Below are 24,397 nucleotides of genomic sequence, written 5' to 3'. Positions count from 1 at the left end.
ATACTGAACACTTGTAAATGTACTTTAAAAGACCACCACCAAGTTACTGAAATGTTCTAAATAAAATATTTTCAGTTCATTCATTACATGTTTTTGCTGCTGGGCTAAACATAAACATTTGGAAATCCAAGTGCTCTGGTAGGTTTAAAGATGAAAAAATATTTCTGTCTTGAATTTGGCAGTCCAGATGGAGGAGTTCAAGGGTACAATGAGACTACTTCTACTGAGACATGATTTAAAAATAAGGTAGTAACAGTATAATGAGAATTTTATCTTCCTTTGAACAAGGACAGTACAAACAATTGAGTTAGCGGACCACATCAAGTAAGTGGGGCTATTTGCAAGAACGAAACAAAGTCTAAAGATTACAGATCAACATGAACCTTTCCAATTTAAACACTCCTAAAAGCACAGAACTATTTTACAGGGCTCCACTTCGTCCTGTTAAGTTTCCTTCGTTATTTTTATCAAAGCACCATTTTGAGACTTACAATTAGGATGTTAAAAAAAGCTGTGACAGTAATGAAGGACGCAGAGCTCCAGTTTAAAAGCAGGAACACGCAGCCAAGCACCGAGTCAAAGAAGATGCCTCTTCAGAAAACAAGACAGTCTGCCTTCTTCCTGTAACCAGCTCCTGATCTTCAGGGTAATGAGAATAAAGCGCACATATTCGTCTTAATACTGGTTGCACCTGAAAAACACTGCAAACGGCTTTCTGAAAAATTAAGTCAACAGGCATTAGCTGTATAACATTTTTATTTTACTATATTGACATTTTATGCACAAATATTTTATCCGAGTAAAAATAGAAAATAATTGTCTCATGTAAAATTACCCAAAAAATGCAAAACACAAAAGAAATACATAATTATTAGCAGAGTATAAGTGTCTTTATTTAAAGAGTAAAAAGTATGCAAAAAACCTTCCATTTTACAAAAAATTGGGAATATTCTTTCCATGTTTTCCTCCTGGCAGCAACAGAACAACCTTTGACAATATATTCTACATCTTTTCTTTTAGTGAAGACGTCAAGTTAGTCACAGATTTCTCCCTCAACTACAGAGAATGTGGCAGCGATTTTACACTGTTTGAAGGATCCCTTCTTTACTAATTAGAACACAGTGGAAAAGCAGATGACCCCACAACAAAGAACCCAGAGGACTATCATAGCTACTGAAAAGCTGCAAAATAATCATGGGATGTATTTACAGAGAAAGTGTGGTATCAGGAGTTTCCCCTAGAGGACTTACCACGTAAGAACGTTCAGGGGGATACAGCATTGACACTACATTTCCATTTTCCTCTTACTTTATCCTCCTGCAGCCCAGTTTGATCTAGAAAGACAGTCTAAGCTTCTTTTTATACTGTATTTTAACTAAAAAGGCCTCTCATGAGCTCTGCTGAATAAAACCAGTGACTTGTACCAGACTTCTGTTGAGTAATGGAGCAGTGTTATACACAGCTGCTGCCGCCGAATGATGGGCTTCACCTTATTCTTAGTAAGCAAGCCTGCATCTATCTGTGTAAGTCACCTCAAACAGTCGCCAACTGGTGCAACCAGACTACTGCAATGGTAACGAATGGATTGATGGCTGGCCTCTCCTGACATGTGCATTTATATTTTGCTCAGGGCTTAGGATTTATTTTAAAAAAGAAAATAAAACCAGCATGCTCAGTAGATGGAGTGCTTTAAGAGCTCAAGAATGAAAACAATATTAAGTTACCGAAAAACTGGCAAAAATAAAAGTTATAATTGTGCTGCTGATGATGGAAAAAGTAGGCCAGAACTACGTGCAAGATTCCTAGTTAAGCAAAAACTACCTGCAGAAGAACATCCACCTAGAAACAAAACGCTTTGTCCTCACTGCATCTTCAAAATAAACACGAGCCTTCTGTGTTCTCTGCCCTCTGCCTGCAAGTGCAACCACTCCTTTCCAGACCAAAAGCAAGAGTCCACTGCTCTCGCTACTAAGAGCGCGTCTCATGTTTAGGACCTCGCTGTACAAGCACTTTTGATTTAAGGTTTAAGTCCAGCTTGATCCCCCACAGAATTAAAGGTTTTCCCTTACACACTTGCACTTTAATTGTTAAATGTTACCAGAGGGGGTTCAACTTACAAAAAGTGGGAAACGTGCATGGTGACATAATATTTATACTGTTTAACAACAGGAAGGGGCAAAAGCAAACCCAAAGTTGCACCATTTGCAGTCATCAAAAGAAATAGTCTAAGAGGCATCAGTACAGAAGCTCAAAAGTTGCAGCCTACTTTTTACCGCAAGTATAAGTTTGCATGAAGTACTCTCGGTAGCTCAGTATTCAAGATATATTCCAACCACTTCTGCTCATCATTCAGATTTCAAATTGCACCCAGCTCTGTAGCATGCATTTGGCTTATGAAGCTTCAAAACATCACCTGAAGTTCAGAAAAAAATAAATTTTAAATAAAAAATATCTTTGTCTCTTTATATATGTCAGACTGTACAATAATTTGGAAAGCAAACTTCAGTTCTCTGTAAAAACTGCTTTCCACTTGCATTTTGTTTCTAAACAGGGACTACTGACTGTGATTAACTTAAGTCTTCAGTTACTAAGGTTGACTACCATGCAGGTACAAGCACCTTGCAGAACAGAGCATTAAAAATCCCCACCAAAACAAATTACTCTTTGGGTGAGGGCTATTTTTTCAAGTTTTCAAATCATGTGATGGGGAGTGGTTGCAGGGGAAGAAATTTGTCTCAACTGTTTGCTAAACAGCTAGAATTAACAATGTCTTTCAAAAGAGGTAAGTACTTGCCCTCATATATGCATATTATCTACATATTACAATGAAACACTCATAATTGGCTTTTCACCTAAGCCAGATCTAAACCTGGATCTCCTTCTTCAGCACTGATCTTCAGTTTGGTCTAGTCTTAGCTTCCTTTGCTTACAAACACAGAAGCTATTTTAAGAACCTCATGCTTTGTAACATTTAATGTCTCTTTCAGCTCTGCTTGATTAAATGAGAATAATGAACTTGTTTAACTTTGAAAGCTCCAATGCCATTTGGTAGTTCAGCAGAGAACAAAAGACTGGAAAGGACTGAGCTGAGACAACCGATCAGCCTGCTTGCTGTAGGTACTTCGGTTTTGTTAAAGAGCACTGCAAAAACTACTTTGTACAGCTGTAGACACAAGGGCACTGAGCAGTTCCACCTTTCTCACCAACTCCAGACCACAGACTGTAGAGGCCCTGACTCAAAAGTTGCAGAAGTTGTGGTGATCCCTTAACTTACATCGAAATTTATGCTTTTAAAAGATCCAAATTTATGCAAGTCCCAGTTCTTTATAGAAAACCATGCTCTATATTGTAACGTCAAGGAAAAAAAAAGTTTCCAATTCTGATAAAGAGAAGAGCAGCAACTGCTCTGGTTATACAGGAAAGGCCTCGGGCTCCCACTTTCAGGTCCCAGTGCTTAATTATCTTTCTCCGTTTGCAGGGATGCTGTAGCCAGTGCCACTGCTGTCACTGGCTGTGCGATGCCGTGGAGCTGCATCTTGGCTAATTTCTTCTGCTCACACTCTGTGACCAACCGGTTCAACTCCGCCGCGCTGTATCCAATGAGAGTTTTCAAGTCGCAGACAAATTTGTACACAAACCTCTTGCCTTGCACTTTGCAGATCATGTCTCCATCGTAGTAATACCTGTAAAAAGAATGAAAAATTAAAAAAAGAAAACGAATAAACGTAAATTTTCAGCATTTGTAACTTCTGTATGTATCAGTTATTTACTTAAGGTCACTTGGAGGCCAACATATGAATCTTTTTCTCATCAAGATTCCTACGTAATTTCACACACCTAGATACTGTTCAGGCATTTTCTTATATGAGAAAAAGGAAGAGGGTTGAAAACTGTCCCTGCACCTTGATATGTTAAGGAGAAACAAAACACAGGAATTATTTCATAGGCAGTTGAAAGCACCAGTTCAGAAATAAAGGTCTCAGAGCAGTTTGAAAACAGCTTGGGGGAGGAATAAGTTTCATATAGTGCTTTGCCTTAACAAGAAAATGTTGTCTCCCCTCTCATAATTGTCCTTTGCTTTCTTTACTCCTGTCCCTGCTTTTCTGAAGAAAAAAAATAATATTGGAAACAGTTTGAAAGTTAACACTGACATTTCTATGATACCAAAGCAGCCATTCTCTCTCTACCATTTTCAAAGCTGGAAGTAAAAGTATAAAAGCATGTTTGGTTTTTTATAGTTCATGTGCTGGCAAAAATACATCCTTTGCCTTTATTTACAACTAAAAGTGACTTCTCTAACTATCAGTAGTTTTTACATTGTGTCACAGAAGAATTATCAGCCTGGGCAGAAATGCAGTAAAGATAACAAAGACTCTATGACACACTGTACTCCAGAGACATTATAAAACTTTAGGTGCTGCCAATAAAACAGAAGTTAGAATTTGACAGTTTTGTTGCTGATCTTGTCTCACTGCAGGCATTAATAGAATGCATGTCACATTTCTCACTAAGAAAACCTAAGTGGATGGAGCGTAACTTGCACCCCAAAACCAAACCAAGCAAAGAACCCCTCAAGATTTCCTCAAAGCCATCATGCAAAAGTAGTACAAATAAGCCCTGATTCCTTGACTATCTAAGACTCAAACCCGAGTGAGATGCTTGTAAAGCAAAGATGATTCTCATTCACCAGCAAAAGTCAATTAAAAGACTACCTTCCATCTCGCAGCTCTAGTAGAAAAGAGGTAAGTTACCAAGAGCCCAGCCAAATTTCTTCAGACACCTCAAATTCTCAAAAAAAAAAAGTGCCTTTCGATTTCTTACTTTTGAGGATCAGGATCTAAGCAACAGGAGCAAAGCAAAGATAGGATGAGAAACAGACTACGGAGAAAAACTGCTGGCAAGCCATGGTTACCAATACCATGCCAGACAGCACAGGGGTCTGTTACGGAGTACAAGAACTGACAAAACAGCTTGCTATTGCTCTGTGGGTAAAGAACATTTGGTGCATTTGCCAAAGCTCTCCTTCACCTTTCTCCTGAATGAGACAGTTATACAAAAGCTTTCTCTTCAGGCCTCCTCCTCAGTCCACACCCCCCCAAAGCTAACACCTGCACCTCCCTAAACTCCACTGTTTTCTTCTCCACATCAGTACGCTTTGTCCTTTACTGCCACTCAGCACTTCTCCACACCAGTCCTATCCTCCAAAGGATCTTCCTGGCACCAGCTGAAGGACCTGCTGTTGCATGGTGTCCCTCCCATCCAGTCTCCTAGTGAGGTTTAGTTATAACGGGTCAGATGAACCCTGTAAGTGAGAGGGTGGGATGATAATTTATGTTCAGCTCTGAAGTACAGTCTTGCAGTACTGGGTAGAACTGGGGAAGGGTAAGCCGTATCCTGGTATATCCCTCACGTGTGAAATACAGTATAGCTTAGAGAAATAAAGTATAGTTTAGAGTGTGGGAACACTGGGCAGGCATTCATATTGAATGTGACACGGTACTGGACATAGAAGAAATCGGGGAACTGGGAGCTGTGCTCACCTGGGTCAATATAAAGCACCTGCAGAAAGCCAGAGTTTGTAAAATGAGGCCATGGCATATGTCAAGTGCCACTGATTACTTTGTTTGTTTGCTTTAAGTTATTTAACTCTGTACAAGCATTTATGTTTACTGTACAATCCTTTACAATAAGGCCTGTCTGAAAATAACGTTGTAGAAGAATACTTCACAAAACTGAATTAATTTCTTTAAACTATTTAGTCTGCATTACTGATACGATCACAAAAGAAAAGGACCACGAGAAATTAGCCCACATTTATGCAAAGGCCCAAAACCATGCAAAATTCCCACATTTCATGCTAGAAACACTCAAGTTAGAAATGACGCAATGTGAAGAGAGGATGTTTTCAGCATTATGTTGAATGCTTTTCTGATTACAGTATTTGCTTATTCAAAAATACAGAAAGCTAAGAACAACAACAACAGAATAATACCCATGCAAGTTTACAAAGCCTTAGCTACTGGAATGTTCTGAGTCACAAGAAAACTTTGTTTCAGAATAATACAGGAGATGAATTCTTTTTCTTCAAGTTTCACCGTCCCTACTGGAAAACTAAACTGATGTTGATTTTAGAAAATATACCCAAAAAAGCTGCTTTTCCGTTCCCCTTCCTTACAGAAGGGCAGAAAAGTGAGCACATATCTCAATAATACCAACAATTTTCTGTATTAATCAACAACTGACATAGTAATTTCAGTAAATTAGTAAACAAAGCATAGTACCATTTAATAAAACCTTAGCTTGGCAACAGTGTTTATCATGGGAGTAGCAAGAGGCACTAAATGTCCCTTTAGACATTCAAGTATTAGAAAACATGTCAATATTGATGCAGCTGCCAAAGCATCAACATTTTGAGGAATGTGATTTCTGTAATTCTGTGACCGAAATATAAATGCAAAACTTCTCTAATAGTGATTTATGCAAATTGCTGTGTAGACATCTGTTTAATATCCCAGCGATAAGAACCTTATTCTAAAGTTCTTCAGCTGCCTTCGAATTCTTCTGCAGAGTTTATTGACGAAACCCAAAAAACGTTAGCATCATTTACATAATTTTTATGTTCCAGGAAGTTTTCACATATACCTTCAGTACGCAAACACACAGATTCACAAAAACAGGTTGGAAATACGTGAATGGTACTGCAACAATACAGGCTGAGGAGCCGCTCTACTGAAAAGGCCCTGCTTTGGGCAGGAGGTTGAATCAGAGATCTCCTGAGGCTCCTCAAGAAAGCCACAATATGGCAACTTTACCATAACTTCTCAGAGAGGTATTTTCAAATACAAGATTTGGTTTGGTGTTGGGTTTTTGTTGCTGTTTTTGTTGTTGGGTTTTTTGATGTGTTGTGGTATTTTGTTTCCCCAGAAACCCCTAAACAATGCTAATTAAGTTTACTTCCTTTAAAATAATAATATAGTCGAAAGCAGAAATGATGAAAAGTAAATCTTAGACATCAGACTTTAGCCAATATGCAGATTCACTAATATAAAAAAAAGTTCCTAAGACTACTTAAATAATTTACAGGATTAGGCAATAAATGACTTTCTTGGAAACTAATAAAGAAAAATAGATTTAACCATATCAGAATAACAAAACAGAAGTTCAATTTCAATGATTTCAGAAAACTTGGATCAATCTTCATATGATTCCAGAGGCCAAAATAATCAGGGAAGTGTAAAATGCAGATACTATCATTCTTCCCTCTCCTCAAGCACTGGCAGTGATTCAATAATACAAGTCCCTTTTACCAGTGTCAAACTGCAAAATCACAATGCAATGAAGACAGCTGAAAACACTTCCATTTCTTCAGATGATAGAAGTTTACTACGTTGGAATCACGATGACTGCTGAAATTTATCTGTCTACTGTATTTTTCAATTTAACATCCCTACCATAAGTATAACGGAACGGGTTAATGAACATTTGAATTCAGAAAAAGTTTTGTTACATACAGAAAACTACTAAGGGTTCTGTAATTACAGGAAGAGTATCCACTTTGTAACATAACGAGCAAGAGGAACATGAACAAGTAAACCATAAAATATAAAAATAAGTGAATAATTTAGGGTATTCACACATTTCTGTATCCTTCACCAATCATCAGTATTGTCTAGCACACTACTGAAAACATAAATGTTGATGATACATCAAAAAATATATTTCTGAAAGTGAGCTACCCAAATTAACTATCATATCAGTGTTCAATAATCTTGAAAAAAGAAAATATATTTTCAAGAAGTTATCATACTAGCTTCATGGAAAAAAGAAAGAAAAAGAAAAACCTTCAGCACATACCTGGCTTCTAAGTAGTATCTGATGGGAAGGAGCATCTTCAGAGGATCCGTTTATCCCTTTACTCAAAAAGCTGCAAGTCTTGTGGTACGATACTTAAAGTAGCCAAGCTGAAGCAAATCATTTCATACCTGATCAGTTCCAAAAGTTTCTTACCTTAAAGCCCGACTAAGTTTCTCGTAGTTCATTGTGGGCTTGTTTTTGCGCTGTCCCCATTTTTGTGCAACCAGTTCAGGCTGATTCAATTTAAACTCTCCTTCATCACCAACCCACGAAATACAGTCCCGAGCATCTTTGTCAGTGAGAAGTTCCAGTAAGAACTGCCACAACTGGATCTGGCCATTGTTTCCTGTTGACATAGGAATAACATGATCCTTTTCAATCAGTCCTTTTATGCTTCCCTCACAGCTCAACCAACATATTAAAGCAGACCAACCCAGAATGGAAGGAAAACATGCACTTCTTCTAATTATTCTTTTGTAAACATTTTCCTGCAAAATCATCAGTATTCATCTATTAAAGAAACTGATGAATACAGGAAAAACAAAACAAAACCCAGTATTTCTCATAAATCTGTCTCTAGAACTTCAGAAAAATAATTACAGAACACTACACATAGGCATTGAGACACATATCCATCCCTAAAATAAAGCAGATTTAGCAAGAGCTTCTCATTCCTCTTCAGGCATATACTTGCACACATATATATGTAATAGAAGTTGTTTTATTAAAAAAAATAGTTTAGTCTCCAATTTTGAACATTAAGTACTACAAATACAAAGAAATCCCCCCAAACTTCAGCTTATATTATCATCTTTCATATAATCTTCATAAATCATTAAGACTTATTTTTAACTCAAGTATCTGCAGTTGAACTCTTAAGTTCTCAATGAGATACAGACAGCAGACCTAATGTCTAAAGGAAGAAACAGAATATATGTTCCACTGATGTCGGCCGATAAAATCTTGGCCCAAGAATCCTGAATGAGATCATAATAGACTTTTATGAAGAGTTTAAAAAAAATTAAAATTCAAGGGGAAGGGAAGGAAAGGAGTGAACAGAAAAATTCGTAACAGCGGAGAGAACCAAAGCAAAAATAACAGCAAGAAAAAATAAAATAAACTAAGATAAGTAGCTATGCCATGATTCTACAACATAGAGTTTCTCCCCTTTCTGCGAATGGAAAAGTGGAAAGAAGTTAAAAGCTTGAATAAAATGCTACACAGTGGCTTGAGAAGACAGACTGTTAAATAATAGAAAGAGAAACAATTTTATGCATATTACTTACCGCAGGACTCAAAAGCTGTGGCACCACATTAACACAGTGCCTGCGTAAACTAACCAACCTGCCAGGTATGCATGTGCTTGTGATATATTTTGTAGCTACAGTCCCCTTCAAACCATATGGACTTCTACAGACCTCACATTTAGAGTGACAAAGATGTATCCTAAAAAACTGTAATTCCAATTAATGAGTGTTCACTGCACTTGCATTTAAAAATAATGGAGACAGTACCTGTCCTGTTCCCAGGGGAACTTCTGTCTTCCCCAGAGATCCTTGGAGCTCTCTGTACTTTAGCTGCCTTTGCATTGCTGTTTATTACTTTAATGGTGGTTGGGGTAGCGGGTTGTACAGATGCTGGAATAATCTGCACAGCTGTAAAGCAGAGAACATTGCAGAACATTAATTATAAATTGCTGGCACAGAAATAGGCATATATTATTTATTACCTGTATTACCATAACATCTAGAAGCTAGTTTATTCCTTTGCTAAAAAGACACACTGTATAAGTCACAGTGCTAAGCATAATCTAAAGACCTTTTGCCTCTTACAGTGAAAATTCTGGTTTTAGACTTGTAGTAGAGATGTCACATTACAGATAAAACATCAGCTTTAGTTTACTCCCACGTGTATTACGCGTTTCAATTAAAAAAAAGAAACAACCTCTCATGCCTTTGTTTTCATCTTTATGCTGTTCCCATATGATCTACCTTCATGCATGTTTCTCTATGGTCACTGTACAACTCTCCATACCTGCTATTCAAACAGCAATTAAATACCCTTCTATTACAATTGCATAAAAGGATGGAAATGACCCACTTTAGTTGGCTTTAACTAGACAAACCCAAGATGTAATACACAGTCTACCTATTTAACATATAAGCTGCTTACTAGCCTTATGAAAAGTGATTCATTTTAATGATTGATGAAACTGCTCCAGCTGGAAGAATGAGTTCCAAATAAGTGGAAAGGTACTTTAATGTATTTTTTTCTAGTATTGGTTTCTAAGCAAGTCCTTTCTTCCACACTCCCTTTCAGTTTTTGGAAACTTTCTTCCGAAATTATAACATATCATATTGATTCATTCATACAACTTAAAAAAACAGAACAACTCAAGACCTCAAATACATATCCTAGACAGCTTATTTCAAGAGAGTGGAAAACCTACCATCCAAAATGAACTTTCATAGTTCAGGTCATACACCACCTTTTCAGCCAATAACAGATTATCAAGAAACTGAACATTTTGCTTTGCAGTTTAAAATATGCCCTCCTCCCCTCACCAAGGAAAACTACTCTCTCCAGTGATTCTCTAAATGCTGTACTACTATAGCACTGAACCAAAGTACAGTGCTAAACCTGAAAACAGTTAAATGTGTGAACTAAATACTGGCAGAAGTACTTACGCTGATCAATAGTAACAGTTGCTATTTCTCCAGAATGCTCTTGGCTAGCCAACACATCTGCAAATTAGAAAAAACCAAACAAACAGTAAGTTTTTATTTAGGTGACTTGAAATTCGTGGGTTAAAGATCAAAAACTTTCATATTTCATAGACGAAAAAAGTCAAAATCTGGTAGCAGTTTGCAAGAGATGTGGACAGCTCAGTGTGTTATGATTAGAGACACTGAACATCCGTCATTCAAATTTTAGAAATGAGGATGTACATGGTGAATTTCAAGGTATCTTATGCATTCTCTCTCACTTAAAACCTTAGCTATACCATGTAAATGAGGATGGAAAGTTTTTGGTCTGCCAAGTTACATCCCAGCACTGCAAATCTGAAATGCTGATATACATTATTGTATCATACATACACAACGCATCACTTATTGGTTGCATTGTGTACAATCTAAGGATTTCATTGCCTGTGCTTAATAATCTTAGCTTCTCTATGATAGAGATGCATGCTAAATAACTCACAATCGGCATTTAATTATAAAACTGTCAAATTAAGGAGATGCACAAACAAAAAAATCTTTATTAAAACAAAGGAGGAATCATCAGTCACTACTTCCTATTAGTTATGAAGCCTGATGAAAGATCGGTATTCTCACTAATACCTCCTGTTACCTTGTATTGATGCCCTCATTTTTACTGCCAGTATTAAACAGAGGAAAAACAACTGCTCGCAATTGGTTTCATTTCTAAAGAAAAAAAAAGAAAAGAGAGAAGTGGGGAGGGGGAATAAGTAAAATCAGTTACAGAAAAATCTCCCATACACTTTCGAAGAAGCTCCAAGTGGCTCCAGAGGATTTCTCCCCGCGGGACACGCTGGAAGAAGTCTTCTTGACTGAGGCTGCAGAGCTCCCGCCCGGGGATGCTGAGTGCGTTGAGGTCAATGTCAGTCATGCTGAACTCCTTCATTACCCACACCACCCAGTGGAGCACCTGGTCTGTTGACCACTGCACTGGGTCTGGGATGAGAGAGAGAAAACTGAATCATTCCACTGTACACTGCAAGATTCCTCCTCACTGAGGCTACAGAGCTAGTCCTTACTGTAGCTGAAAACAGGAACAAAACCCAAGTGGCTACTGGTCCACAGCATTCAAACAAATGAGTTGATTTTTTTTGTATGACCTTTTCTGAAGCCCTTTCAAAAAACTTTATTTGGGGGTTCTTGTTATCTATTTATTGATTTCTTTTTTAAAAGAAATTTTAAGTCCAATGATGGTATGTTTTCTATTATATAACTTTCATAAAATAAAATACATAACGTCAAAAAGTGTAGTTACCATGACCAAATCTGACTGGATGGAAAGTTGACTCCTCTTAAAATGCAGATGGAGAGGTGTTCCTTGGTGGGGAAATGGAAAAAAGAGGGATGTTCTTTGGCAAAAGCCTTTATATTAGAACTACACCTAGCACTTCTCAAACACAGAAAATAACTTTCTTTTTCCATAGGCCTTTAGTTTCAAAAAAGTCCCTCACACCAGAATGGTCTTCATGAATGTGTTCATAAGCATGTGATTATGATTAAATATTACATTCTAAACTCAATCACATTGTCCTAGTTTCTAAATGATTTAAAATCACTATTGTACTGGAGTTAATTTTCTTTAGTGCAGCTGATATGGTTCTTCCTGTGTTCTAGGTTGGCGACCAGAACAGCATTGGTAGCACACTGTTGTTTTAGCTACTGCTGAGTGGGGCTTACACAGAGGCAAGGTGTGACTGGTTAAAGACCTAGGGGTGAATGTGACCCCCTTACAACAGAAGGTGTCTCAGAGAAGATGGCAAGGGTGAAGTGCCCATGCAGCTCAGAGAATAATGCAAAGCAGCTGACTTTGTCTCAACAGAAAGGAGGTGGAGGGTGGCCTGTTTTAGATAAACAGCTGAGTGGATCAACTTGTGTGTAAATGTCTCCTTGAGTCAGCCAGAGCAGCATGGGGGGAATGAACACATGGCTCAGGTCAACAGAGTATACAGACTAGACAAGTATTGCAAGAATTTTAAGGAGAGCAATGTGCTTGGGCTGGTTTCAACTCACATATTCCTTTCCAGCAACTGGGGACACATGACACTGTGATGGTGAATGTATTTATATAGAAACTGGTAATGGGAATCACATTGGTATTGTGACTGAACAGTGTATTGAAATTGCTGTATTTTTCTAAGTGTAACTTACCTTTGTATTGTGTTTTCAGTACAATTTGTATCACTTTAAATCAGAAATCCCAGGTAACATCAAGCATCTTCAAGTAAATTTGATATTAAACAATAGACCCTTCATGCATGGAGTATCTACAAGAATTTGGTCAGAGAGTATTAGACTCTGACACAAGGCCTTCTCTGCTTCTCACCGAGCCACAGCAGTGAGTAGCACAAGAAACTGGGAAGGGACACAGCTAGGACAGCTTATTAAGTTGTCCCAATCTTGACCCATGATTTTTTTTTTTCTTACTTGCTTTGGCCCTTTTGATTCTTTCCCCCATGTCTTTGGAGGGAAAGTGAGCAACTGGCGTCTGGAGGCTCACCTGCCAGCTGGGGTCAACCCACCACATGGGTGGGCTAATAGTGCACTACATATATATATATATATATAGATAGATAGATAGATAGATAGATAAAAACACAAAACAGTAGGTGTAATACACCACACCTCAAAAGACCACATTAAATAAACCTTTAAACCAAGATTTGATACAGTAGGACCCAATGTGTGCCTATATTTGAATCAAACAATCTACAGCATCAGGCTTTGGAATGCTTGTTTGACATTTCAACAGAACACAACATGCACATCATTTAAACGCCAGTGTCAAACACACAAGTATAGACAACTCGCACAGCAAAGGAACATTTACACATGGTAATAATCAACTCGAGAGATGTGCAAAACATGACTTGACTCGAGACATTTTAACATCAGAACTGTTGTTTCAAACAGCGTTAGTGTGAACAAGCTGGAAAGAGGATGGGTAAACCTAAGCAACATGTTCAAAACTTTGAACACGATACATTTTCAAAATGTATGCAAAATATTAAAACATGTCAATGAGTATGAATTAAAAACGTAAACTTAAGCAGCAATATTTACTTTCACTGTATCAAGGGCAAAAAACAGGAGCAGAACAATTATGTATTTTTAAATTATGATACTCCAAACAGATATCACCTTGACAAGTTTTTATTTTAAGAATTAAGGAAAGCAAAGCTTTCAAAAATCTATAAATCCAATCTAGGAGCCACAAACTCCATTTTGCTTAGTAAAGGATGTTAACATTGCATCATTTTCTGCTGATGGTACCTAAAACCATGCAATGTAATCCTCAAGGAAAAGCCACACCAAAAGGGTTTTGGTCTTCAAAACGTTATCAGCAGTGAATTTTCATCAAAAAGCAGCAAATTTGTTCTCATTGACAGAATGAAATCTGCAAACCAACCCAAATCATTCCTTTCTCTAACCAGTTCTACAGTTTCCAAGCTTTCTGCTGCTCCCTCTTGTGGCTTTATTTCTCCTACCAATTAGGATTTACCTTCTTCCTAGGGACCTTTGAAATGGTACCAAATTTTTTGATTCTATTAGCAGAAATACCTTTAACAGCTAAAACCTTGTAATCGTTAGCAAAACCCACCAAAACTAACACAAAGGGAAAACCACAACATTTTAAAGACCTGCTAAAATTTAATTTTCCATTTGGAGCAAAAGAGAGAAACCTGTAAGCTATTGAACCACTACCTATCTTGATGATTATTTACTGACAGGACTTGACTTTTAATATCAATATATCCTGTATTTTGAAAAGATTCAAGGAATAATTTCAGATTAGTAATTTCAAAGAACTTCACAGAACCAAACCTCAAAAATTCTCCTGAAGGAAACTGGTCTCTCTGTTGGGTTTTTTTGGTTGGTGTTTTTGTTTTGTGTTTGGTGTTGTTTGGGTTTTTGGGGGTTGTTTTGTTGTTGTTTTTTTTTTTAAATAAGATGTATATTTATATATATTGGTGGGAGAGAGAAAAGGCTGGTTTTGAGGACTACTTAAGAACATTCTTTATTCTCAGAAACTTCCAACTGTATCAAAATGTAGAAGTCAGCAGTGCCTCATTTCAACTCAAGTCCCTGCAACACCAACTCAGGTAACATTTTAAATGTTATTCTTTCTAGGGAGATCGTTTAGCACATTTTTTTGATACCAAGAGAACACTATTATTCTTAATACTGAAATCTCTGCCATAATGAATCAGTATGCATTTCCTAGAAAATCTGCACTCCCATGACACAAAAGGCATTAAAGTTTTAAAGCCACAGTTGTGGGTTAAAGGGTTTTCTTAAAGCAGTAACATTAAAGTCTGTTAACATTATTCGACATAACAACAACCTGTTTTTAAGTAATTTTATTCTTATATTAATGGGAGAGCATGCTGAAAAGCAAAAGTCTGCTCCTGATAATGCCTCACTTTTTAATTTTATAAACGTTCTGTGTCAAATTCCTGATTATCAAGAGAGATAGCATGATGAAAAGCATTTTGGAAGTACTTGTCAATAAGAACAACAGTATCAAAAAACATGTTCAAAATATTGGCAAGCTACATATCCAGGAAAGATTCCTGGGATTCTTAAACACTTCCAAATACCCCACTTGCCAAATATATTCCAGGTTTGCAGATCTGCTTAGACACTACAGTTTCATGTGCTGAATATGTCTTAGCAGCACATTTCTGCAAGTCACAACAAGCAACTCTGCTGGATAATCTCCTGGACGTGATGTAGGTCTAAAATCCACAGTTCCAGTTCAATCCTAAGCAGGCATTCAGAGATGCTTTTTCTAAGCTAACATTAAGTTAGCAGTCTGCTAAGTAACAACATTAATTCAAAATAGAATTGAATATAGATAATTCAAAATAGATTACCATCTACCAGAATACTTATATTCAGTTCTGAATCATCTTTTTCCAGTATGTTTAAGTCAAGTATGGCTTTCCATGCAAAGTCTGATTTGACACCATATTCAGCATCCTATAGCCTACGAACAATTTGTTTCAGTATCTTTAGAGGTAAGCCCCACCAAGTACTGAGTCCAGTTCAAATTCAGACACGCATGAAAAAGAGCTTTAGCACTAACATTCACAATTTGAAGGAGAGAAGGAAGAAAACTGTTTTCTAAAAACTGCAATGACAAGAAGGTTATGGAGCAAAAAGCACTATTTTAATAAAATTATTACAAGCATTGATTCTACTTCTTTTTAGCCTTCTCTTATGCAGATATTTGCACTGTACTTACCCATACCATAAGCAGCCTTCTCCGAGGTACTGGAGCACTTTATTTATAAAACCAAAATTAATTACCATTTATAAAAAACCACCAATCCTCCAAATGAACCAAAGAACCCAGCCACTACCTGAACACACACGCACACACACACACACAGAGAGTCATGTATTATTACCGTAGGGTATCCCAAGGCGCTCCTGCTCCTTTCGGTAGCCTTCCAATGCTGCAGCCCATCGTGTCACTTGCTCAGAGGTTTCATCTGAAATTGTTGTAATATGTTTTGTTCCATCCAAGGTTATCACTTGAGCTTCCTCAACAAGGTGAGCTTCAGCCTCTGCATGAGCATCTGGATCAATCACTACCTCCACAGTCTCCACAGGCTTCACAATTTCAAGGATGTTTAACTTGGGCTCTATCCCTATGTAGAAAAAAGAACAAACACAAAACTTAGAGACAGCAATCAAAATATGACCCAAACTTTTTTAAAGCTTTCTGATTAATAGGTATTAGCATACTTAGGAAAGAAGCATGACACAAAAGCATCACCAAATTTCTGCAAGTATCCTAAATTAGAATGACATATTCTATACAGTATACATTTTCATATGCAGTATATACTTTAGTAAGCTGAATACAAAGCTGTCCCACTTTCCTCTCCCCATATTACGGCTTCCTGTTCCATTTAGGTGATCCATTTCACATATCTTGAACAGAATGTTCAGTGTGTGGGCATAAAAAACAAGTATTTTGGTCTCCAAGAAATATAACAAACCAAAGGGCAAAAAAAACCAAATCCCCCAAAAATCAGGAACAAGCATCCACCTCTTTTCCCCCAGCTAGGAGGCATTTCTTTCAGTCTTTACATTAATATTTCCCTGATATCTCTGGAGTCTACACACAGGAGTTAACATTTTCTTTCAGTATCCTGCAAGAGGCAGCGTGCTCAAGAGCAAGTTAAAAGAAAACTAGAAAATTCTTCACGTTTCAAGCTTCTTCAGCTATTCATGTTTTGGTTTTGTTTGTCATTTAAGATATTAGACCATTGAGTTGGAAGAGATGTCTGTATCTATTCTGCAGCAACAATGAACACATTTACTAATGCTACTAATACTTTGTACCACCACCTTCTCTGTCATCTTCTGAGAAGGTATTTTGTCCAATTGGTGCCTCAAACTTCTGACATGGTATAGAAAATTTTTATTGTCATTACAATGTGCTAAACACAAAAAAAAATCTTTCAAGTTTGTGACATATAATTTCCATTATATACTTCTTTAAGAGATTGTTATCAAACATATTTGCACATAAAAAAAATAAATCTCTACAATTCCATTTTATTATGACTTGGAAAACCTTGACTAGAGCTAGGCATTCACAGAACATCACACGGCCAGAAGAACTTCACTGTCTCGTGTCTCTCCCTTCTAGTCTCTATTAAAGCTCAATGTGAGATGGTAAGTTCTGTAGGTGACAGTCTTAAAAGCTAAAACCACAATCCATTCACAGTTTATAAAGGAAAACAAATGGAGTACTTACCTGTAGTACAAGTAAGAACAATCAAGTCTTTTTCAGACAAGTATTCTTCTAAACTTTAAAAGGAATTCAGCTTGAGAAAAATATTAGAAAGGGAACACTACAAATGCTGTAAGTACAACATGCAGCAATATGAAATTACGGAAGTGAAAAATATATCTAGACAACCAGTAAGTGATTGATTAGATGAAAAAGCAAACATGAAGAAAAAGCAAACAAGTACGTTACTTATGAGAGCAAGTGTTTTATCTAGGCCATCTAAGATCAACGTGTACAGCACAGGCTTGTTTTAAAGTCAGATAGAAACGGGTAAGGGAAAACACTAAGGGTTAAGATTTTATTTTTGATCTTCAAAAAAAAGTAAAGAAAAAAGCTTCTAGAGAGGAACAGTTCACTATTGCTCAACAAAATAATTCACAGTCTGTCAAATAACTATGTCAAAAGAACTGTAAATCTACTGCAAATCTACTGCTTTACCCATAATACAAACATGGAGATCAAAGTGATGAGTCTCTGTAGAGGAACCAGCTTATAAGTAAAAATGTTGCGAAGTAACAGTCTGTCACCTAACCTACTGCAATGTGAGATCAGCATTAATTTGCTGGGTTTGTCTGCATCTCTCCTCACATTTCTCCCTTTACCGATTGCATAAGAAAAGAGATGCCCAGTCTTCCCTGGACATAAATTGTGGAACACAATGTCACAACGTCACACAACCCAGAGGTATAAACTAGTACAAAAGGTACAAAAATTCAAGGACATTAGCTATTGAGACATGCCCAGATGTTGTCAGTACAAGTCCCTTCACTGCTAATTGTCTGAAGCTAGAGAATATACTAGGGTTAACCCTGACCTACAGGCAACATGCTTTTTCTTTTTTTCTCCTCCATTAAATGCCTAGTATTAACCACAGCCAGAGACAGGACATTACTCAAACTGCACCTTTAATCTAAATCAGTATGTTTCATTACACTTATGAATCATTCCTTTACATAGCAAGGATAAAAGCCTAGCTATTGCAAAAATTGTTTTAAAACTACAGTCAAATGAGGAGTTACACACTTAACACACAACTCAGGCTTCTGCTACCTAAATCCAAAGAATCTTTTGTGTTTAAGCACCACTTAGTCCCAAAATCTGTGTATCTATAGTACAGCTATATACACATGCTCAGAAATTCTCAAAGCAGCTAGACACTAACTTCTTACATCAGCAAGCATTTAAAAAGTAGGTGGAACAGCACATGTTTGGTAAAACGTTAATCTTGCAGGTGTGCTTTAGGGGTGTACAACAGACCGAGCTCAACACAAACAGCAGCTGTATACACTTAGATACACCAACACAGCCTTGACTCATTTAAGTTTGTGTATGTGGTACATGAAGCTTTTTTCAAATTCTTTGACATACAATGCAACAGTTACTCAGAACTCCACAGACTTGCAAGAGTACAGAGCAATACTGAACATGGCTGCACTCAAAATTCTTCTCACAATGGCAGGAAAATCATATACATCTCCATTCTTCAAGCCAGAAGAAAGGAATTAAGGCAAGGTAGTGACAGAACGGTATTTCTACTAAAAAGAATAAACAGGACTAATATTTTATCTGCTCTAATTTAAAACATCTTTGTATGAAATGCTATAAAAGAACTATGATGGACTTTATTTCAGCTGGCATTTATCCCTTTGAATTTACAGATGGCTAGTCAAAATTTGATAGAACATAAAGTGACATAACAGTTTTTCTCTTAAGAAATAAGAAAGTCCAATCCATCGCAAGGATCAGCATGGCTGATAGGTGCTAGTTGAATTCTATGTATTATACAAGTTGTGGAAAATGAGAATCTTTCGATATTTCATCCACGCAAGAAAAATATGTTGATAGCATAAGCAGCTGCTTTTTCCCTGTGTCAAAGGGACACTGTAGACAGAGCAACAAGTCAGTTTCCCTGTCTGTGATTCAAATATCTTCCTTTTATTATTGATATCCATGCTGTTTGTTTTCTGATACTCTGTCCTTTCATATTTTACTTGCTCTTGACAGGTTTCTTATAATGCTGAAGTGTCAAGTATCATGGCCTGAAAAACAACACTGACAATCGTTCCAAAGCTATGCAAAAGTACTTAATACTCAAGTGTTTCTTTTAGGCAAAAAGAAAGAAGAGGGGGCAGGGAGAAGCTCCTTGTGCTATAATGTAAAACTGAGGCGAAGTTCACAAGAAACTGAAGAAAGAAGGAAAGTGGAAGATAATAGAGAAGACATCCAGCACCAGCATCCTTTTGAAAATGGGAGTCTGAGCACTGCATACTACAAGTTACTGGGTATGAATTAAGAGCAGTTATTCTAGTTTCATGAAGGATATTTCTACTCTATTTTTTAAACCAGAAAGTTAGTTCAAACCTCATTAAATATGAGGAACAGCAGATTCAACCTAGCACTAGTCACCTGACACTCAGCATTAAACGCAAATAGTCAGTCTTACTTAATACTGTTAATACAAACCAGAAAGGTTTTCTTCTGTCTAATCTATACTGAAGCCACAAGAAAACAAAACATGCTCTCCAAATTTTGCTAATCTGCTTTGCTGACATCACTCAAAACAGATAATCAAAGATGCCCTATTCCAGTAGGGAATCTATTGTCACTGATTGAAAACATGGCAACTAACATCTGTAGCTCTTCCCAGAGCTGAACATGAATGCTGCCTTCAGTCAGTCATGGCAGTCTTTCCACTCCAGACATATGGAGAGGGCAAAGGAGAACAGGACAAGGAGCAAAACAATGGAGCTACTAATTCCTGAGGATTCGACAAAGGGAAATCCCATAATACCTGATAATACAAATAAAAACTACGTACCAACAAATCCCTACCCACCTGCTTAATGCTCCTCTGTCTCAACAGTTTACTCTTGACTTCTCATCCAAAAAAAAAAAAGTCAACAGATGATTGTCTGTTAAGTGATCCCTGCCTTCCATACCGATTTTCAGTTAGCTACATATACTCTCATGATCTAATTGGGGGATTGGACTAGATGATCTTTTGAGGTCCCTTCCAATCCCTAACGTTCCGTGATTCTGTGTAATTATTGTTCATGAAGCACACAAGCTTACTCACTTCACAAACTGCCACCTACCTAAAGTTTTTTGCCTGCTTAGATACGTCAGTATGAGTAACTACTTAATGAAAGCCTCATATTGTAACTGTCACTGTTTGATGCAGGTTTGTTGTTTGTTTGAGTTTTTGTGCTGGGTTTTCTGTTGTTTGTTTGTTTTTTAAACATGGAAATTGATATCAAGTTACCATAAAAAAAACACTTCAAATAGCATCAGTCCAAGGCATATATTTTAATTACTACTACTTATAACCACAGCACACAATGCAAGAAACATTCTGAAGCTATGTGACTATTCAGTGATTTTCCCAGTTTTACAGCTAGAAATAGTAGGGGATGAGGTTTGCTCACAAGCACTCCTACAATATTAATTTGTCTGTACAACAGACAAGCATAACTGCTTACCTTGCCTAGATATTACTTGCACACTGAGTTGCACTGTTCCATCTGTTTTCACTCCTTGATCAAAGAGGCTTCGATCTGGGTCCAGCTTGATAAATGTAAAAAAAAAATAAAAAAATCAGGAATATACATTAGTCTCACAGTTATAAGAAACTTATTCTCCTTTAAACTTTAGAAACATTTAGTGTCTACAGCAGATTTTCTGAAGAAGCGTGCAAATATTTTTGCTTTACTAAGATTTAAAACAAGATTAGACTCATGGAAGTTCAGGCAGCAACACACCATGTGGGCCACCTTAAAAGAAGATAGTATTGTCATTTCCCTCATTCTTCTTTCACTTGCAAGATAGTTCATAATTTTTTGCTTTCTTACCCTTAGTCCAGGAATCTCAAAAGCATTTTGATTTTATTCACACTGAAGTAGGGTGTACATATTAAATGGTCTAATAATAATGAATCTGACATAAAATTAAACTCTTAATTGTAAATAATATACCAAATGAAATATTAATTCCATGAAGAATAGAAGTATGTAAAATGCTTCTCCATCAAGAGGTTAGATCCTTCACAGCCTTTCAATTTACCTGGATATCTTGCAGGCAAATTTCATGTGCATCCAAGGAACACTGCAGTCTGGGTTCCAGCAACTTCTTAAGATTTCCTATTGGTTCATTGATGTCAATAGCTTGACTCACAAATTCTGCTGTGGTGTAGGTTTGCTCAACAATGCTTAAATACCAAATAAATACAACAAATCATTACTTACATGTTAATACAGTAGGTATAGGAAAGCTTAAAAAAAGTTAGAGGTAAAACACAGAAAAAGTAATAGTAACTTTGAAATATTAATGCCATGCAAGAAAACTCTTAGCATGAACAGAGAGTGAATTACTAAATTTGGTCGCATTGATTTTACAGTTGTGAAACTCTTGTTTTACCCTGTTGCCGTTAAAAAGCTAGGTTGAATACCAAGATTATTTTCAGATCACCATTTTCAAGAGATTATGTAATGATTATTATATTACACATTATTAACTTGCATGTAGAGTAAACTAATTCTATTCGCCTTGCCAGGACTGTATTTAAAAGATATTCAAGTTAAAAACAAACATGGAAACTTAACAGGGAAAAAAGGAGGAAAAAACATCCACTCAGAAAGCAATTGTCCACATCTTTTCACCAGTCAGCACAAAGATAAGAATACACAGAAGAGACAACCAGAAGGAGCTACAGCAACGTGGAGCCTTGAAGGAAACATCAGTCATGCATCACATTTGTCCTGCACTAAAATTTTGACAGTATTGGTGTAGGTATTCAGAAACAGCAATGTTACGGGGCTCAAGTCTTAACAGTGACCTTAGACAGTTGTCTCTCTACATTTACACAGAAGGAAATCAGAAACCAGTTTGTAAGTAGTAAAAATGTACAAGTTCAGAATAAGAAGAAGCCAGTAAGTGGTTTTGAATAAGTTCTCCAAAACAGGTTCTTGAAAAGCAGGTCATCTACCAGCCTCAGCTATTTCTATCAAACACATTAACTGTCTCTCTGTGCTTTCAAAAACAGTTGTAAAAATTTGAAGGGAAACATTAGGAAGAAAAAAAAACCTGAGGTAATTAAGTCAAAGAATATCAGACTTCAGTATCTATGGTTTCAATGGCCCTAACAACAATACAGTCAATAGATACAGATAATTTCTGCTCTGCTAAAATAAAATGACTGTACAATAAATAAAGCAATGAATTGGAGAAACTCTAAGGTTCATCTCAATTACAGAAGAATACACTGAAGCTGAAAGGTTTGCAGCATGTCCACATAGACATATTCCTATACAGACATGAAAGTAGGGGGAGAGAACTACTAAGAACATAGCAAGAGAAACAAACAATTTTGGATGTAAGCAATTAAGATCGAAGAACATGACAGCACTATATTGGTTTTCTATAGTGGCTACACTTCCACTTCAAGAAAGCCACCATCAGATAAGAAACAGAAAAACCTAAGATAGCAGAAGCAAAACTAAGAACTTTGTATCCAGCAAGAAAGTTGAAATACTGTGGAAATAATCAACAGCCAGATTACGGAGACCATACTGAGTCAGTTACTTCTGCCAGTTTAAAGTTACTTCTTCACCTAGCTAGAAAACACTTCTACTTATTTCATAACCACAGCCATCTCTGAAGCATTACACAATATCCAATAATAACTCTGAATAACCAAACTTTGTGTGTGCAGCCACAAATCTGAAACTAATTAAAGAAAACAAACACATGAATTGCAGTCTGAGGAACCCAAAAAATAAAGAGTACATACCTTTCTTCAGTGCACTCCTGTTTCTCAGTTCCATCAATTTCTATTTCTATCAGCTCCTCTGCCTCTCTCTTAGTCATGGCTAAAATGTCTTAAGAACAGAGCTATGGACAGAAAAGAATTTTTTTTTTGTAAGTCACAGATCAACAAAACTAGATGATGGGCTATGTCCTATCAATAATTTTTTAGACCAAATACCAAGATAGCTTTCTAAAGACAAGAATTCATCTAAAAAAATGAAGCGAAAAGCTAATACAGATTTCACAATATAGACTACAGTATCTGTTCCTCAAACAAATATTCTAGGACTAGATATGGATATTAGCACAGAGCCCAAAGCCTGATTTTCTTGAAGGCATCCAAATTTACTTAATGCTTTTGTTATGGGCCAGCTACAGCTCTTAGTAGGTGGTTGCTACTTCTGAAATTTTTTAAAGCTTTGCCATCTAGATTCAGCTACATACTAGTTTCTTAGCAAGGCTAGAAGATGTTGCTTAAATCTATAAAATTTAATTAATTTATAAAATTTATTTAAATTTATATTACATTTTATGTAAAATGCTGCTGCGGGAAGCTTGACAGAAGATCCATGATAAGTAAATAAACTCAACAGTAAAGTGTTCATCGACCGTCCCATCTTTCCACCCATCCCTCTCACAGGCAATCACTTGATATTGTAGAGAGAACACAGTCACAAAGTTCAAGTCACGTACACCAGGTAGTTGCATGCCTGGAAGCATGAAACCAAGCACTGGGCGAGGTGGCAACCATCACTAGATCCATATCTGGTGTTATCTGGATGCCTGGAGGAGTGTGAGATGAGGCGGAAGCCTCATAGTCCCAGTCCCCCATTTCTTTCCACCCCAAGCAAAGGAGCCATTACCTCTACCCAATGCTGGTGTGAATTAACGGACTTTGTGACATTAACATAACTGATAAGGTTGTCTATAGTCATCCCCACCCGCATGTATGCCCGGTGATGTACTGTAGAAATTTGACTAATAATTAAAGACAAACACCCCAGGTGGTCTAATCCCCTCAGGCATCCTCCTGTCATGTACATCAGGGGATAAAAACCCTAGGATTCATGCTAGAAAGGAGGAGTTACTTCTCCAGCCATGGAGTGATGAGAACCTTCCCCCTTGGTCAGAATGCTGGCCAAGGTAACTTACATGTGAGCCCTTATTTGGG

At 37.0% G+C, this 24,397-nt stretch overlaps 1 protein-coding gene across 1 annotated transcript; it reads right to left on the bottom strand.

The window, feature by feature from the left end:
• Positions 1-3,139: 3,139 nt before the first annotated feature.
• GABPA (GA binding protein transcription factor, alpha subunit 60kDa) lies at positions 3,140-23,289 on the bottom strand. The gene is made up of 9 exons (XM_010179093.1): positions 23,210-23,289; positions 21,484-21,628; positions 20,904-20,988; positions 16,028-16,270; positions 11,358-11,552; positions 10,542-10,598; positions 9,369-9,509; positions 8,008-8,200; positions 3,140-3,683 (listed from the first exon to the last, which is right to left on the bottom strand). The coding sequence occupies exons 1-9, from the start codon at positions 23,284-23,286 to the stop codon at positions 3,455-3,457; spliced, it is 1,365 nt and encodes a 454-aa protein (XP_010177395.1). The 5' UTR covers positions 23,287-23,289; the 3' UTR covers positions 3,140-3,454.
• Between the last annotated feature and the right edge of the window lie 1,108 nt (positions 23,290-24,397).

The sequence above is a fragment of the Mesitornis unicolor genome, unplaced genomic scaffold (assembly GCF_000695765.1).
Source record: "Mesitornis unicolor isolate BGI_N332 unplaced genomic scaffold, ASM69576v1 scaffold14212, whole genome shotgun sequence".
NCBI lineage: Eukaryota > Metazoa > Chordata > Aves > Mesitornithiformes > Mesitornithidae > Mesitornis > Mesitornis unicolor.
Note: the sequence above shows the minus strand (reverse complement) of the source record. Positions and strands in the feature narration are given on the sequence as shown.

What these genes read in the sequence shown, in the direction of transcription:
- GABPA (XM_010179093.1), bottom strand. Translation starts at nt 23,286, where the DNA reads ATGACTAAGAGAGAGGCAGAGGAGCTGATAGAAATAGAAATTGATGGA. An exon ending in CAGGAGTGCACTGAAGAAAG is followed by an intron (nt 21,629 to 23,209) that starts GTATGTACTCTT and finishes TTGGTATTTAAG; the next exon opens with CATTGTTGAGCAAACCTACA. An exon ending in TTTGCCTGCAAGATATCCAG is followed by an intron (nt 20,989 to 21,483) that starts GTAAATTGAAAG and finishes ACATTTATCAAG; the next exon opens with CTGGACCCAGATCGAAGCCT.